At 46.3% G+C, this 17213-nt stretch overlaps 1 protein-coding gene across 2 annotated transcripts in view; it reads left to right on the forward strand.

Moving 5' to 3' along the window:
- Window positions 1-1203: 1203 nt before the first annotated feature.
- TADA2A (transcriptional adaptor 2A) overlaps window positions 1204-17213 on the forward strand; it is a 33122-nt gene continuing 17112 nt past the window's right edge. Inside the window, exons 1-9 of one of the 2 annotated variants that reach the window (XM_053366609.1) lie at window positions 1204-1401; window positions 3708-3811; window positions 5031-5146; window positions 5967-6026; window positions 9602-9693; window positions 9819-9976; window positions 11117-11205; window positions 12936-13008; window positions 14369-14432. In XM_053366609.1, coding sequence (XP_053222584.1) covers window positions 3787-3811; window positions 5031-5146; window positions 5967-6026; window positions 9602-9693; window positions 9819-9976; window positions 11117-11205; window positions 12936-13008; window positions 14369-14432 — 677 coding nt within the window. In that variant the 5' untranslated portion in view covers window positions 1204-1401; window positions 3708-3786. The remainder of the gene's footprint in view (window positions 1402-3707; window positions 3812-5030; window positions 5147-5966; window positions 6027-9601; window positions 9694-9818; window positions 9977-11116; window positions 11206-12935; window positions 13009-14368; window positions 14433-17213) is intronic. The other variant, XM_053366610.1, reaches the window with a different exon arrangement.

Consider the following 17213-nt stretch of genomic DNA (forward strand, 5'->3'; position numbering starts at 1 on the left):
CAACACGATCTCAGAAATAGCTAATTCAAGCTACATCTCCCCCCTTATGTACTCAAAATGTCTTTTTAAAAATTCTCTTTATTTGGGCTTAAGTGGGGCAGTGTTTTCGTTTGTCTGAGTTATTGTTCATTTGTGTGTTTATCTTTTATTTGTTGTATGCATATATTTTGTACAGTTGTCCAAGTATTTAATCACTTACACAAAGCCTTTACACACACATCTGACACAACTTATTGTCAGCACATATATAACACACTACCATAAACACCATCCTATACATGTTTCACGCACATAAAAACCTAGTGATGAACCAGATACCCATGGGAAGCCCACAAACTGGGCCTGAGTGTGACAGCCCATTCCCCACTTGCAACTGGTCATTTTTCCATTTTTATATGTGCCAGGTGTTGGCAAAAAAATTATCCTTCCCCTATTTATATTCAAAATATTTTATTCTAAAAAGTACTTGTGTCTCAACTTGGCAGTGTGTCAAGTGGATGTTTATTTTAATATTGCTGAACTGCTTTACTTGGTGCCATCAATGTTTGCTTCATTTTATTTGAATTATTTGTACAAGTTGACCAAACATTTAAATTGTAATGCAACAACACCTTAAGCCACCACATCACATTTTGCTTAAGCAGAATCCTAGACATGTCAATACTCTTCCTTGTAGTGACCATTATTATTATTTTTATTATTATTACCCAAAGTTCTCCCAGTTACCCAAAGGTAGTTTACCCCTCAAAGAGCTATAAATCTCCAGCGTCTAAGTGACAGTTCCCAGTATTATTTGGGGGGAAATAAATCTATTACCAATGTGCATTAAATATGCTTTAAATATATGGCACGCATAGAGCTTTCTCAACGTATATTTCTTTACAGGCGCTCATTTTTTCCTCAGCAATGTATTGTCATTTCTGTTTGTCGTGCCCCACAGCTGTGTAATCCGTTTTCCCTTATTAGTTTATTATTGTTCGTTTTACTTGAAAACCAATATTTTTTTTTTCAAAATGTGTTTACTCCCAAGTAATCTTGGCATATTACGAATATATTCTACGGCTACCGTGAGCCTTCTTCGTTCTACTTATGTGCGTTTAAGGTGAGGAGAGAATATATATACAGTATACAGTACAGTATTCTGAGGTGAGGAGGAAGACGGGAGGGGGAGGGGAGGGGAGCGCGCGCACGCGCACGCGGTCTCGACAGCCCACGTGCACAGCCACCCGTCGGGCCCGAGCACGTTCCAGAGAGAGAGAGAGAAAGAGCGTGAGCGCAACGGACGGCTGCGAGGGGGAGAGGGAGGGGCCGCCTGTGCCGCCCCGTTCTGCGTGGAACGCACGTAATTTAAAGCCGGGTCGAGTCGGCAAAGCAAGCGAAAGACGAGCAAAAGCGAGGCAGGTAATCAAGGGGCGGGGCTGCGGTGTGCTTCGCGGCGGGGAGGGGAGAGGGAGAGAAAAGGGGCGGGGCGGCTGTGTCGGAAGAGCGGAAGTAACCGGATGGCTTGTGTGTTGGGGCGGGGGGGGTAATGAAAGGAACGACACATTCAGAAGGGGAGGGGGAAATGGAACGAAAGCCAGGCGCGCCCCTGGTCAGCGCGTGCGCTCTCGCTGTTTGAGGCGGAGCCTGGATGGAACTCGCTCTCGCGTGCGCTGCCGCCTGCTTCACCTCATTGGCCAAGGGGGGAACGAGGAAGCGCGTGGTTGCTGCGACGTTGAGGCGTCAGGCGGGGAGGGGGGACTATAAAAGGTGGTGTGGAGGAAGGGAAGGTTGATTTCGAAGGGCCTGTCAAGACCTGTGTCTTGATGGAGTCTGGTGATGGAGGGGGGGATTTACCCCCCCAACCACACAGACACACCTTTTGTTGTTCTTGATTTATTTTTTCCACAGAGTGTACACCTTAGACCAGGCTTCCTCAGCCTTGGCCCTCCAGATGTTTTGAGACTACAATTCCCATCGTCCCTGACCACTGGTCCTGCTAGCTAGGGATCATGGGAGTTGTAGGCCAAAAACATCTGGAGGAGGTTGAGGAAACCTGCCTTAGACCCTGCTGCCTCCCCTCCCCACTAGCCACATGCTTCAGCTGCTCACTGATAGAACTGCTGTTAAAATCAAATTTGATTTTTGTTCCATCTTATGTTCATTGTTAACACCTGTGACCCTCCAGATGTCTTATCTATTATATATAAAAACATATATATGTAAACAGAGAGTGAGTTTACAACAATGGAATATAAAACTACAGTAAAAGCAATATAAAAAGTTAAAACCAGACATTGATTATTGTGGAAAGATGTATTCTTAATTGCCTGTGGGCCTGGTGGAATGTAAAAGATTTCAACAGGCTTTTGGAAGTTAATTATATTTTATCTACTTTGTTACCGGAAAAATCCGAGGGCTCCCTTGGACAAAAGTAAAGACACCAACCAGGATAACTTGGAGCAAAACAGCAGCCTGTAGGCTTGGCCTTTATTGAACTGTTGCAACAGGGTGTTCCCCTCACTTGCAAGAGAAAGGAAAGACCCAGAAAAATAGTGTGCAAGGTCTTATAAAAACTTTTTGAAATTCCCCTCCTCTAGGTCAAGCCCACCCCCAGAAACATCATGCATACATTACTGAAAGGAGGGGTTGAGGGAGGAGTTGGTGGTAACCTGAGTGTCTTGTCACCTGGCTGGTTCCTCCTTTCCCCCCTCCCCATGAGTCACTTCCAGGAGACAAAGGGGAGTTTGCAGTTTCCTGCCCCCAGAGGGAAGATCTGATCATTGTCATTTGTTTCAGTCCATGCTGAATCCACTCCCATATGCAAGTTCTTTGTGATCTTGATTGTCTTCAGTCTGGGATCATCAGGGTTGGCATAGCAACTGGGCAGGGCTCCTGTGGATGTGCTGAGACGGTGAAGGGATTATGGCTGACCAGGACCAAGCCACCCCCCTTTGATAGTTCTTGTCATATGGAGTAAAATAAAATGGAACAGTGCAAATCCAATGTATGGTTGATTTTCTATGAATTTATAACAGAAATGTGGCGTATGTAGTGTGTGAGTGTGTGTGTGTGTGAAGTTTGTACAAACAGAATGATTGGGGTGGGGGGGTTCCTGCTACAACTTCATAAAATGTATATATTGCTTGATTGCAGAAAAACCTCAAGCGGTTTACAAAAAGGATAAAATAAAATTACTACTAAATATTTACAGTCGTCATTTAAAACATAGATAAGGTTTAAACTACAATGTAATAGACATAAATTAAAACTTCTGCAGTTCTACACAATCTAAATGAGAATGTCTTCAGCAGCCATAGAAAAGGCTGTTTGATATCAATTGGCAGGGAGTTTCAAAGTGTCGGTGCTCCCATACTAGACAATCATGTTCTTACAGAAGCGGTGTGGGTATTATGTAAAAATATCAGTTCCGCCAATAGAAGCGGTCAGGTGGGCACAAGTTGAAACAGAAGGCAACTGCTGAATCTCTATTTGTAGAGTCTTCCACAATACTGGACCAATGATGCTTTTTCTTGTTGACAGCATATCCAGGCAGAGCTGGGAACGTCCCCTGCCTGAAACCCTGGAAAGCTACTGCCAGTCAGTGCGGACAGTACTGAGCTAGATGGCCCAATGGTCTGACTCAGTTTAAGGCATCTTCCTGTATTCCTATATTTTTCTTCTAGGGGCCTACAAACAGGCACACATCTTTATTTTTCTTTTTACAGGGCTTGAGCGACACTGGAAAGCTTCATTCGATGAGACATTGTAGTCTTTAAGTGAAGTTCAGGCGCCCAAGGGAGGAACATGGAGCGTCTGACATCGTTCAGCAGTAAGTAGAGTCACTCAAAGGTTGCTGATAGTGCTTGCAATGTGAATCCCCAACTTTCATAAATAGGTATTTAGTGCTAGGTGAAAGATACCACCTGATCTGGCAAGATCATAAGTGAATGTGGAATGATATGTGGCTATGCAACTTCCTTCTGTTTCTCATGTTCAGAGGGTGCTGTTCCTTATTGTAGCCAAAATGGCCCCACCCACATTCAAGGGGGAGGTAGCAGCAGCCTTGGGAAACCCCAAGGTTTACAGAGGAAACCCAGAAAACCAGCCTGCTAAGTGGCCACATAATTCTAACTGTTTAGGAGAGTGCAGGAACAAAAATCCAGGTGGGAAGGGTAATGGAATGGAGTATCTTGAAAGAAGGCCCTGAACTGCAACCTTTTGTTACAGATTCCGCCTATTGATATATAAAATCCTTTTCCTGGCATTACATCTCAACTAGTGGAGGCAAAGGGAAACTTTGGCCCTCTAGATGTTATTAAACTACTACTCCCATCATCCCATGCCACTGGCTGTGCTTGCTGTGGGTGATGGGAGCTGTAGTTCAGCAGTGTCTGGGCAGCCAAAGGTTTCCTGCACCTGCGTAGAATGGGGTTGAACAGATATGAACCAGCTTGGGTTTTGATGGCTGGCGTCACTAGGGACATGTAGTAGTTTCAGTGTCTGCCCAACTAGTGTCTGTTGGCACAAAAACACCCTAGCCCACGCACAAGGTCCCAGATTCAAAACACAGCATCGCCAGGAAGGGCTGGGGAAATGTTCTGATCTGAAATGGAGCTAGATGGACCAATGGTCTGATTCAGAATAGGGCAGTTTCCTATCTATCTTTTTCTTTTTAATTTTTTTCTCAATAAAAAAATCACAGTTACACACCATTCAAGCAAATACATCTGGTACAATTACATATTTGACTTCCCTCCCTCCCTTTTGTGGTTTCTTTTCTGATTTAAATTTTTAACACTGCATTTTCCACTTTGCTCCATTTTTAAGTTATTCTTCCATTTCTCTTGATAATAATTTTAACTGTTTAACCCTACTAATGAACTTGCTTGCATGCTAGGATTTTTCAAATATTCCACAAACTTTCCCCACCGTATCCTATTTACCTTCACATGTAGATGTATTGCTGTGTCAGTTTCTCCAGCGACAACAAGTGAAGAAGTTTGCTTTGTAAAATGGCGCCCAAGCTTTATTACGTATTGGTCTTGTTGGCTTTACAGATGACCCCTTTGACAAGCCTCCATGCCGAGGGTGCTCCTCTTACCTCGCAGAACCTTACATAAAGTGTGCAGAGTGCGGCCCACCTCCCTTCTTGCTGTGCTTGCAGGTAAACTTACATTTACAAGGAGAGAAATGAAGGAGGGTTGAGTTGCCAAGCCTGTTGTGTTCTCCCAGGATGCTGAAAGCCAAGTACTGTAGCCAGATCACCAGGAAGCAGACCAGGGCATGTCAATAAGACAAGAGCTCCCAGCTTTTGCTGCTGCTTTTTCTTTTTCTTTTGTATAGCTGGCAGTGGCTCACATAGGGGGTCACCAGCGTGGAACCTGAGGCACCAGTGTGCCTGCAGTGCTCTGAAAGGTCTCCAAAAACATTTCTTCAGAAATCAACAATACCTGAGAAACTGTTTGTGCTTCCTGCTCAGTCCCTGTTCGTATTGGCTCAGCCTCTCCTACGCTGAAGCTATTATAGCATGCCTCCATAGCAGCCATTTTCTGACTGTCTCCCATGGCGCTCTCTCATAATTACAAATCTGCCCACTAGCCTAAAATGGCTGCTGACTCCTGGGCTAACAACTCCAAGCTGCACCAAATCTTGTCGGAAGTCATCGGCAAACAGCTTGCTATTCTTTGTTGTAAAGCAGTCTTCTTGCCAACCTGAGACTCTGAATTATAGTCACCGGTGTTATATGCTGGAGTTAGCCCCTTTGTCCTGTGTGTTTAATATTTATTGCACAGCACCAATAAAAGGAAACTGTTTGTTAGAAAGGTTCCAGGAAATAATTATAGGGAAGGGATGTTTTGTTTGTGATCGAGGCATCCCAGTGTCCTTTTCCCTTTACCTCTTTATAGCCAGTATAAAGTCGCTGTTTCCCATCTACAGAAAGAAGGAAGAAAAGTAACCTAGTGGCAAACTCCTTTGTTTTGCAGTGCTTCACAATCGGATTTGAGTACAAGAAACACCAGAGCGACCACACCTATGAAATAGTGGTAAATGCACCTTTCTGATTACCTTGCTTTTTCTTCTTGTTGTCAATCTCTGGGAGACACATCTTGATCAGGCATTCCCAACCTTCGGCCCTCCAGATGTTTTGGACTACAATTCCCATCATCCCTGACCACTGGTCCTGTTAGCTAGGGATCATGGGAGTTGTAGGCCAAAACATCTGGAGGGCCGAAGGTTGGGGGTGCCTGATCTTGATAGAACGGGGATTTGAGGTCAGAAGCCAGTGGTAGTTGTGGCGATGCCAGACTTGCGCACACAAGCACATAGGATGCACAGCCCCCCCCCCTCAGCCAATGCTTGCAGATCAGCCCTAGGATATTGCCTCCTTGCGGCTCATCTAATGATCACTCTGGCAGCCAGGGAGGGGGCAATTTGCATCCTCATCAGGGGGCTGGCCTGGCCTTAAATGACTCTGCCCACCCCAGCATTGTGTCTAATTAAAAGAAGAAGATGTTTCCAAAATTAGTGGGGTCTTGGGGATGGAGAGCAGAAAAATTTGCTTGGAAGGCCCAATCTAGCCTAGACCAGGTTTTAGCCACTTTGCATTAGAAGATTCATTAGACCAGGGGTAGCCAGTGTGGTCCTCTCTTGCTGTCTGTGAACGACAACTCCCAATTCCCTTCAGCCAGCACGCCAAATGGTCAGGCATGATGGGAGTTGTAGTCTAGCAAGGGGGGGGAGGGCACTTCATTGGGTACCTCTACCCTAGATATTACTTTGTAGAACAATAATGTTTCCTCGTGTACTGAATTAACCAGAAAACACTTTAGTTAACTTGTTATGTCACGAAGAACAGTTACATTTTCTGTTCCATTGAAACTCCTAAAACAGGTTTCCCATTGAACAGTTGTTGTTTTTCTGGGGGGTAGTGGGGTGTGTTTTGTTTGTGTTTTAATCTGTCATGCCCATGTTACTTCTGGAATTATAGCCACAGAGAAGTAAACAAAGAGGTCTTCGTTGTGTTCTGTAATACCACTTTCAGGAGCTAACTGTAATTATAGCTTGTGAGATATTTGCATTACGTGATAATAACTTGAAATTCCTGCGGCGTGCTGCTGGAGCTTTTAAACTGTCATTCCAGAAGCAGCAGTCTGATCTCTTGTTCCCCAGCTACTGGAATAATTTGTTTTCGTACATGTAGACCTAAGGAAATGTACTACTCAGCAATGGACATTTGCAGCCCCACATACCAGATTTGAATGGTGCCTCTGGAGGAAGTCACTGAGTTATGAACACCATTTACGAACATAAGATAGCCTGCCGGATCAGGCCAAGCTACATTTTTGAGCATCCTTAACAAACTGCAGTTTCTGGAATTCTTTGGGGAAAGCCGTGTGCTTTAAATGTATCTTATGCATGTGATCTGTATTAATAAGAGAGTATGTTGTGGTTAAGGGATGTGGGTAGCGCTGTGGGTTAAACCACGGAGCCTAGGGCTTGCCGATCAGAAGGTCAGCGGTTTGAATCCCTGCGACGGGGTGAGCTCCCATTGCTCGGTCCCAGCTCCTGCCAACCTAGCAGTTCGAAAGCACGTCAAAGTGCAAGTAGATAAATAGGTACCGCTCTGGCGGGAAGGTAAATGGCGTTTCCGTGTGCTGCTCTGGTTCGCCAGAAGCAGGTTAGTCATGCTGGCCACATGACCCGGAAGCTGTACGCCGGCTCCCTTGGCCAATAAAGCGAGATGAGCGCCGCAACCCAAGAGTCGGCCACGACTGGACCTAATGGTCAGGGGTCCCTTTACCTTTTTATGTTGTGGTTATATTCTGATGTCAACACACATCAGTCATCCAGTGAAGCTGAATGTTGGAAGATGAAGGACAGATAAAAGAAAGCATTTATTCACACAGTGCATGCTGTATTGGCCCGAATATAAGCCACACTTTTTTCCAAATTTCGATCGTGAAAAATTAAAGTGTGGCTTATATTCATGACCTTATGTCGCTGGCAAAGTGGTACAGCTCCCCCCACCCATGGGAGCACAGGGCAACAGCGCGCAGCCCGCCCACCACTCCCAAGCCTCCCCTACACCGGATGAAGGAAGGGGGGAAGGCCACCGGCAAAGCGGTGCGGCTCCCCCCAGAAAGCAGCACAGGGCAATGGTGCTCGTCCCGTCCGCGGCTCCCAAGTCTCCCCGAAGCCGCCAAATTTTAAAGGTGTGGCTTATGTGCGGTTGCGACTTATATTCAGGCCAATACGGTAGTTAAACTTCAGATCTCCCTCTCACAGGAGACGTCAATGGGCACCATCTTGGGTAGCTTTAAAAGAGGATCAGACAAATTCATGGGAGGATAAGGCTATGAATGGCTACTACTGTGTTCCACCTCCACAGTCAGAGCCCTCGTGCCTCATAGTACCAAGAATAAGAAAATGCTCTTGTGTTTGGGGAAGAGTGCTGTTGCACCCGGGTCCTCCTTGCGGGTTTCCCACAGGCGTCTGGCTGGCCACTGTGAGAACAGGATGCTGGACTAGATGGGATGCTGGCCTGATCCTGCAGGCTCTTCTTGTGTTCTTACGCAACTTTTAAAAACAAAACAAAACCAAGAGGGTGTGCATTCATCTCTACTTGGCCCACTGGATTCAAAAAAGAAAAGAAAAAAAGTCGCAGAATGTGTAGAAGCGGTAAGGTAAAGGTAAAGGTACCCCTGACCATTAGGTCCAGTCGTGGCCTACTCTGGGTTTGCGGCGCTCATCTCTCTTTATTGGCCGAGGGAGCCGGCGTACAGCTTCTGGGTCATGTGGCCAGCAGGACTAAGCCACTTCTGGCGAACCAGAGCAGTGCACGGAAACACTGTTTACCTTCCCGCCGGAGTGGTACCTATTTATCTACTTGCACTTTGACATGCTTTCGAACTGCTAGGTTGGCAGAAGCAGGGACCAAGCAACGGGAGGTCACCCTGTTGCGGGGATTCGAACTGCTGACCTTCTGATCAGCAAGTCCTAGGCTCTGTGGTTTAACCCACAGCGCCACCCGTGTCCTAGAAGAAGTGGGTTGCCCCAAATCCAGGGTGGTGCAGCCACCCTGCCCTTCTCAATGGCACTCCTGCAAACAAAGTGGGTGTGGTATGTGGCACCCACAGCACATGATCAGATCTCCAGTAACAAACAGGGGAAGTCTCACCACCTATGCAATCCAGTGAATATACATGGGGAAGTGGCTGAATCTGGCAAAAAAAAAGTATTCCACCCCTGCTGTGGTAATGGTGTCTCTTCCACCCCCACTTTGTAGGGATGGGGACGTACAGCACAGCATTTTTGTTCCACAACTGGAATTCGTTTTCCTGAAGACTCCCAACATCAGAAGCAAAATTACAACACCATTTTTATTTGGGCTGAGTTTGGTTGTCACCAGGAGATGGGGATTCCTGAGCTGAGTTGACGTCCAGAGCTCAATCGGTTGCATATATGTGCTCTAATGTGTTGTTCCTCGTCTTGATTTTTGGTGACGAGGCAAGTTCAAAATGCCACCAAAGGCTGTGATGGGTGGGATTTAAGCTGCTGAACAGCATGCTCAGAATCACAGCCAAAATGAGTTCCCTTCCTTGTTTCCCCATATCGCCAGACATCCAACTTCCCCGTCCTTGATCCGACTTGGACAGCTCAAGAAGAAATGGCCCTCTTAGAAGCTGTGATGGATTGTGGCTTTGGAAACTGGTGAGAGTTTTATGCCTGATTAAACATTGAGATCCGTCCCGCTTTGGTGGGTAATGCAAAACGGAGCAATCCTCCTTCTGATTGATGCATAACCAGAAATATTCCCCCTCCTCTCTCTCCTATAGGCAGGATGTAGCAAATCAGATGAACACAAAGACGAAAGAGGAGTGTGAAAAACATTACATGAAGCATTTCATCAACAACCCCCTCTTTGCATCCACGCTATTAAATCTGAAGCAAGCGGAAGAGAATCAACACAGTGACACAGCCATCCCGTTTTATTGTAAGAATCCATGGCAGGGACAGAGGCAGCATTTCACATTTCCAGATTAGCCAGTGTGGTGCCCTTCAGAGGCTGTTAGGACTACAACTCCCATCAGCCCTAGCCAGCACAACCAGTACAGTTGTACCTCGGCTCCCAGACACCTTGGGAGTCAAACATTTCGGCTCCTGAACGATCGAAAACTGGGAGTGAGTGTTCCAGTTTGCAAACGTTCTTTTGGAAGCCAAACGTCCGACAGGGCTTCCGTGACTTTTGATTGGCTGCAGGAGCTTCCTGCATCCAATCAGAAGCCACGCTTTGCAAGTGGAACATTTCAGAAGTCAAACAGACTTCTGGAACGGATGTTGTTTTACTTCCAAGGTATGACTGTAGTCAGAGATGATTGGAGATGCAGGCCAGTGGCCTCTGTGTTAGCTACCCATGCCTTATTCTGTGTCTAGAGATGGGCCTTCAGGGACATGAATCAGTGGCAGGTACAGTTAGGCACTGCACAAATTCATAGCAAGTTATTAACTTAGGAAGTTTTTAAAAAAATTACCGTATTTTTTGCCCCATAGGGCGCACCGGCCCATAGGATGCACCTAGTTTTTTGGGGGGGAAATAAAGGGGGGAAATTTATTTTCCCCCCCCAGGTGCGGGGCTGGGGTGGGGGAAGCCCGGGCTTCCCCCGACCCCAGCCCCCAGAACAGGCTGCTATCCACAAGCCGTGAGAGAGCTGCGTGAAGCCTGAAGCCTGGGGCGTGCTGAGCTCAGCGTGCCCCAAGCTTCTGGGTGCAGGCAAGCTCTCCACTAGCCGCGGGAGAGCCGTGCGACTTCGCGCAGCTCTCCCATGGCTAGCAGAGAGCTTCCTGAAGCCTGGAGAGCAAGAGGGGTCGGTGCGCACCGACCCCCCTCGCTCTCCAGGCTTCAGCGAAAGCCTTCATTTGCCCCATAGGACGCACACACATTTTCCCTTCATTTTTGGAGGGGAAAAAGTGCGTCCTATAGGGCGAAAAATACAGTAAGCTAACAAATGCACTTCCTTCCCCCTGCATGCTATTCAAACCACTTTTTCCTCCGTTGCTTTGAGAGGAGGGGAGGTGCAAATAATTTTTTTTTAATTGGCCCGACTACTAAAACATGCTTTCCACCCCCTCCCAGCTGCTGAAGATCCTCCGCGGCCTACCTTTGATTCCTTGCTCTCCAGGGATATGGCTGGATACATGCCAGCAAGAGCAGACTTCATTGAGGTAGGAACTCATTTGGCGTGGCTCTTTGCCTTTCCTGCCGGAAACAAATAGGATGAATGTTGTTATGGCTGGGATAGCTCAGTTGGTAAAGCATGAGAGCGTGCTGGGTTTGAGCCCCACCTTGAGCAAAAGTTTCCTGCATTGCAGGAGGTGGGATTAGATGACCCTTGCAGTCCCTTTCCAACTCTATGATTCTGTTTGTTTTCCTGATTCATCTTCCCCCCGCCCCTTTGTTTTTGTAAACAACGGCAAGAGCCAATTCATGAAATTGGGGCAGGGGGGTGGATGAATGAATGAAATGAGAACCTTCTCGTCCCTGCATGTGATGCTTCTCAGTACCACTTGCAATGTATTTCTCATGTCATATTTTGGAGCTTATAGTGGGATTTTCAGTTCGTGGTTGTGATTCAGAGCAGGGTTGGGGAACCAAGGGCCACATTCTTTTCTGACAAACCTCCCGAGGGCCACATAGCGGGCAAGGCCTGAGGCAAATGTGGGCAGAGCAAGGAATAGATTTTTTATTTACTTCTGTGCAGTAGGCTATTTTCTACTCACCCTCACCCTCCCCTCTCTACGACAAGCAGGAGGCATGTTCAGAGTTGAAGGTGCATCCTAGTCAGGCAAACACACTTGGGGTGCAAAATAGGAGCAGTGAGAGGTGTGAATCAGGGGAGAAAGGGTGTGGCTTGTGGAGAGTTCCAAGGGCCAAATAGGCATGGAGGACCACGCTTGGCCTCTGGGTCTGCTGTTTCCCACCCCTGGTTCAGAGGCTTGGCTTGGTTATCTGGCACTGGGCACGTAATAAACAAGCATAGGATGCAATACCGCTTGGAACCCGCTGGGGGAGCAGCAAGATTGCCTAAATGCACAGTTGCAGCAGAGATGCTCACAACTGGGGAAGAGTCGCTGCAAATCACCTGCTGCTATTGTTGTTATTGTTAGAAGCTGATGAATTGGCATCAAGTTCCTGCTAAATTCATATCAGGATCTGGAAGTGGGCGTATCAACAAGCAACACTTTTTGCTTTGTCTTATTTTATTCCCTACCCTCCTACACCAAACCAGAGCACACAGCTGTGCAGGAGTCTGGTTCCAAGTCTTCAAGGCAGCAAAGTGACCCAAATCGCCAAGGACAACCCCAGGAATTGTGAGAAGAACTGCTGGTGTTGTGGTCCATTTGCTGCCTTGAAGGCTTTGGTCATGAAGGGGTTGTTGCAAAGCTCTTTTCTCATTTTTACTATCTCTTCCTTTGCATTAAATCGATGGTTCTTGAGACCTTAAAAAAAATAATCCACAAATTTCTTTTTTAAAAAACAAACAAACCCTTTTGTTTATTGTCAGAGTATTAAATGCAAACCACAGCAAAATATCAACTTAAAAGATATCTAAAACAAGGCAGGGCAAATAAAGGAGTAACTGTACAAAGTCGCAACACCCGATCTTAAATCCTGACATCCATATTTCTTTGGATGGTGCAGGAAGAGATTGCTGCCTGTCGAAATCCGAAACGCGAAATAAATTCCCACTAAACTGCATAGAAGTGTTTAGGGCCCTCCTTTCCCTCAGAAACCTGTAATTTAAGTGTTATTTTTTCCTGCGGCGATCATATTCCATAAGTTTTTATACCACAGGGAAATGTTCAAGTTCTGTTATGCTTTCTGTTGTTGGGCAGTGGAAATCCTGGCTTCTGCCAGCATCTGTGTCAATAGTTGTTGTTTTTTCCTCCCACAGGAATTTGACAACTATGCTGAATGGGATTTAAGGGATATAGACTTTGTGGAGGATGACTCAGAACTTTTACACGGTGTGTTTTGCGTTGTGAAGCTATAAGAGGAAATGTGGGGTATCTCCACTCAGCGATTGAAAGCAACAAGGGATGGTTTAGTGGTGCAGCAATAAAACTGCTAGCACATTTGCAAAGCTAAGCAGGGTCCGGAGTGGTTTCAGATTGGATGGGGGACAATTTGTTGAGATTCCTGCATTGCAGGGAGTTAGGTTCGCTGACTCTCGGGGTCCCTTCCAACTCTACAATTCTACATGGTAGTTTTTTTTTACTGTGTTGATTTGCTGAATATCCCCCCCCCCAATGTATGCACACATATACACACACACAGAGCAGCTTTGCAGGACATCGCTCCCTTGACCTCCTGGCAACTGAGTGCCTGTCGTTTACCAGGAAAGAGTAGGTGAGGCAGCAGTGAGGCTAGCATGGTGCAAATGCAGCAGCAGGAGTTCTGGATTGGCTCCGCTGAAGTGTTTGCACTCCCCCCGCCTTCCTGCCACCTCACCCCTCTCCCTCCTGATAAGCAGTAGTGTCAGGAGGTCAGGGGAGCACCACCGCCGCCCCAGCATCACACTGTTTGCTACTGCAAAATTTCAGCTTTGGTTACGATTCTTGATTTTTGGGGGAGCCATGTTTGGATCCCTGAAACATTGGTGTTTTGTGTGCTATCTGGCTTTTAGCAAGATGCAGGAATGTTAACCCTTTTTCACATGCACATCCTGCCGCGTGGGAGCCACCTCAGTGGGGCAAGGCCCCACAACGCAGGGGCACATTATACATTTCAACATTTTTGTGCCACCTCTCAGAGCAAGCCCTCCTAAGACAGCTCCCAACTATATATTCGTCACGTTTTACCCTAAAACAATAAGGATCCCCCCGCACACACACACCGTTCATAGGAAGAGCTTTCTGGGTCATTTGTAAGGCCCCTCTTCTCACAATCGCTGGCAAGATGCCCCTATGAAATGCCCCACAGGCAAGACCCTGAGTGCAACATCTAAATGCAACTGCTTGTGATTCCTAGCGAGTGGCATACAGAGGTATTCTCCCTCCAATAATGGAATGCAAATATGTCATGTATCAAATCAAAGCAGCTAAAAATAAGACTCAAAACAGCGGCAGTTCATATACAGACTTTCGAACCGCTTCCACTGCAGTGCCTTGAGAAGGTTTCTCTCTTGTAACATCTCAAAAACCAGATTTGGCTAGTCTCTTCCCTGCTGAGGCCTGTGTCGTTTTTTCACGCTGTGATGAAAACAGGCTGTTGTTTTGGGGATTTGGGAGATAAGCTCTGTGCTAATTCTCTAAATATTTATCTGTAAGTGTGAAGGATTTATTCTTTTCATCTCTTTTGCTCCCCTCTCTCCTGGAACTTACACAGCTTTGAAGATTGCAGTTGTAGATATCTATCACTCGAGGTTAAAGGAAAGGCAACGAAGGAAAAAGTGAGTTCCTGGCTTTTTCATTCTTTCAAATCTAAGTGTGCTTGCTGAGTTCTGTGACAAAGATTTTGCAGAATAGCTATTCAGGGCTGGGTGTTGAATATGAACACCAGCAAACCATGGGGAGAGAATATGAAGAAGGTGGGGTTGCGTGGCAGATATTTACACCTTTTTCCCTTGGATATAAAGTTGTTATCTGAAGGAATGACTGTCACAGGCAAGGAATTCCAAACCTTTTGCTTTGCTTTTTGCCTCCACATCCGTTCCCCAATAACCAAGGTTTAGGTTTATTCAGTTCATTGCTTCCCACTAAGAAAGCCCCAAAGCAAACTAACAATCACAGTAAAAAAAATACAATAATAAAAACCACATTAGCAATGGAGCGCGCCTGTGAGGATGAAGTCAAACTGCTGCATTAGCAGTGCCGAAGTGCCCTCTTTGGGACGCTAGCCTGGGGAGTGTGTCTGGAGGTTCTGGGCTGCCCAGAAGAGGACCCTGCTCTCAGCCTCACTGATGTGGTCCAAAGGAAAGCAGAGCACTACGTTTGGCACCAGCTTGGCTGCAGGTGTTGCTGGAAGGAGTCATACCTCCATCTGAGAACCTCAAACATAGACATATCCAGCAAGTGGCAAGCCATCCACTCTCCAGCTATACACGTGATGTCTATCCTGGTATAAAGACACCGGTACTCTTAACTCCATCCTCTTAATTACCGCAACCCGCAGATAATTGACACCACAGACTTTGCTACAGTGGACTTCCAGCTTGAGGCCGATGAGTTGGCTAATTAAAACATTCTGTGTCAGCAGCTTAGCCAATTACCTGACTCTCTGTAGAATTATTTAGTGACACTCCCAACATCTCAATATTTTTTCAAACGTGTATTTCAAGTCGAGGTGCGTTATTAAAAAGTAGTTAACTTGATGGAAGTCTAGTGCATTTTTCTCTCCCCCCCCCCCCCAGTTAAAATGCTCTTTTCAGCAGATAATTTAAAGTCAGTATGTGGCTGGAGGAGACTCACTTGTCAGACCTCAGCCTAAAAATATTAAAATGACTTTTAATTTGAGTTGCATGCAAGAATCCCAGTGTAATGGAAGGGCCATTTACTGCTCTTGTTCAAGTCTGGGCAAACGCTAGGTTTTCCAATGATGCTTCAGGGCAGGAACTTTAGGGCAGCAACAAAAACTAGGTTTTCCCATGATGCTTTAGGGCAGGATGTTCCCAAGTTCTAGCGCTATGAAAGAGTGGAGAAAGAACCTTTGGCTATTTATCATGTCGCCTCTTATTCGCCTTTTCTCTAAGCAAAAAGGCCCCAAATGAACTTGTACCCTTTCCTCATAGGGGAGCTGCTCCAGTTGCCTTCTGAGGCAACCCAAACTGTGGACAGTTCCAAGTGTGTTCGCACCACAGATTTTTATCCTGCCATTAGGATATTGGCGGGATTGTTAGTATAATCTGCCCTTCACCAGCAGATCCCAGCACAGGTGAAACAATTTAAAACTACAGTCAAATCAGTTACAGGAGTAGAGTGGGTCCCAAAAGCACACATCTCAGGTGCCAAAGGCCAGGGGTGAAAAGCGTCTTCAGCATTTGCCAAAAGCTATATAATACAGGTGTGAGATGCACCTCTGGGGGAGGGAATCCCACGACAGAATGCCACCAACCCTGAACTTCTGAGGGCAGCAGAACTAGCAAGAGGACCCCCTCTGCTGATCTTAACACCCGAGGAGGTCTGTAGGGAAGGAGGCAGTGGCTCTGCAGTGTTCTGAAGCAGGAGGAGATGCTAGGGAGCAAACCCGAGACTTCCGGCATGCATGGCAGGATGGTCTTGTCGGCATGCAGAGGGCCCCAGCTGTGCCGTCTCCTTCCATCAGCCCGTGCTCCGACGTAAATCAGCGACCCAGGTTTCAAAGCCAGGGCACGCTATCAGCAGAGAGTACTGTGCACACAGAATAGGCATGAGGCTTGTGGAAGCATACTACAACTACAGATTTCTTAATCATAAATCAGGACAAAGAAACATGTTGTTTCTCTCTCTCATGTCGTCTTAGAGAGAACGGGAAAAGCAAAAGCTATACACAATGGAAGTTCCAGCATACTGTGCTGGAATGTAAACAGACATGCGACATGCAACAATTTCACACGTCTGTTCCTTAAGGTGGAATGGAAATCTCAACAGGTCTACCACTGAGCTTTGCCAGCAGGAGTGATGCAACTTGGGCCTGGGTGAGGAAGAGGCAGCACAAGGGGGTGTAGAACGCAAGTGGGCACATCCAGTGAAGTTTCTAGGTTTAGAGAGGTGGGTATGCTAGATTCACAAGCACAGCACAGTTCCATCAGGTTTGAGAGACCCCGAGGTAGAAGGAAGGCAAGGAACAGGGTGTCCCACGCAGGGTTTGGGCATTCAGGGTGCCCAAATAGGTTTTTTTTTTAAATCTATTTATACAACTTATGTACCACTCTACTACCATAGACTTAGCAGCCTACAAATATCACAATACCAAAATAAAAATAAAATTCAGTTAAATCAAACTTGAATTAAAACATTCCAGCAGCTTTTCCAGTCAGGAATAAAGATGTAAGAAAACATCATGTGCACTTACAGGTGTCTCAACACTGGTAATTCTGTATGGTTTTAACACAGAGTAAGGAAATGCCAGGCCCTCAGGCCTGGAATCTATTTCCTAGGCTAAGTCATGCAGTAGAATATGAAGTAGGGTAGGAATTAATTAGCATCTCCTGCTAAAGGAGTAATGTTGATGTCCCCAAATTGGTGCTTTTAAA

The sequence above is a fragment of the Podarcis raffonei genome, chromosome 15, assembly GCF_027172205.1.
Source record: "Podarcis raffonei isolate rPodRaf1 chromosome 15, rPodRaf1.pri, whole genome shotgun sequence".
Classification (NCBI taxonomy): Eukaryota; Metazoa; Chordata; class Lepidosauria; order Squamata; family Lacertidae; genus Podarcis; species Podarcis raffonei.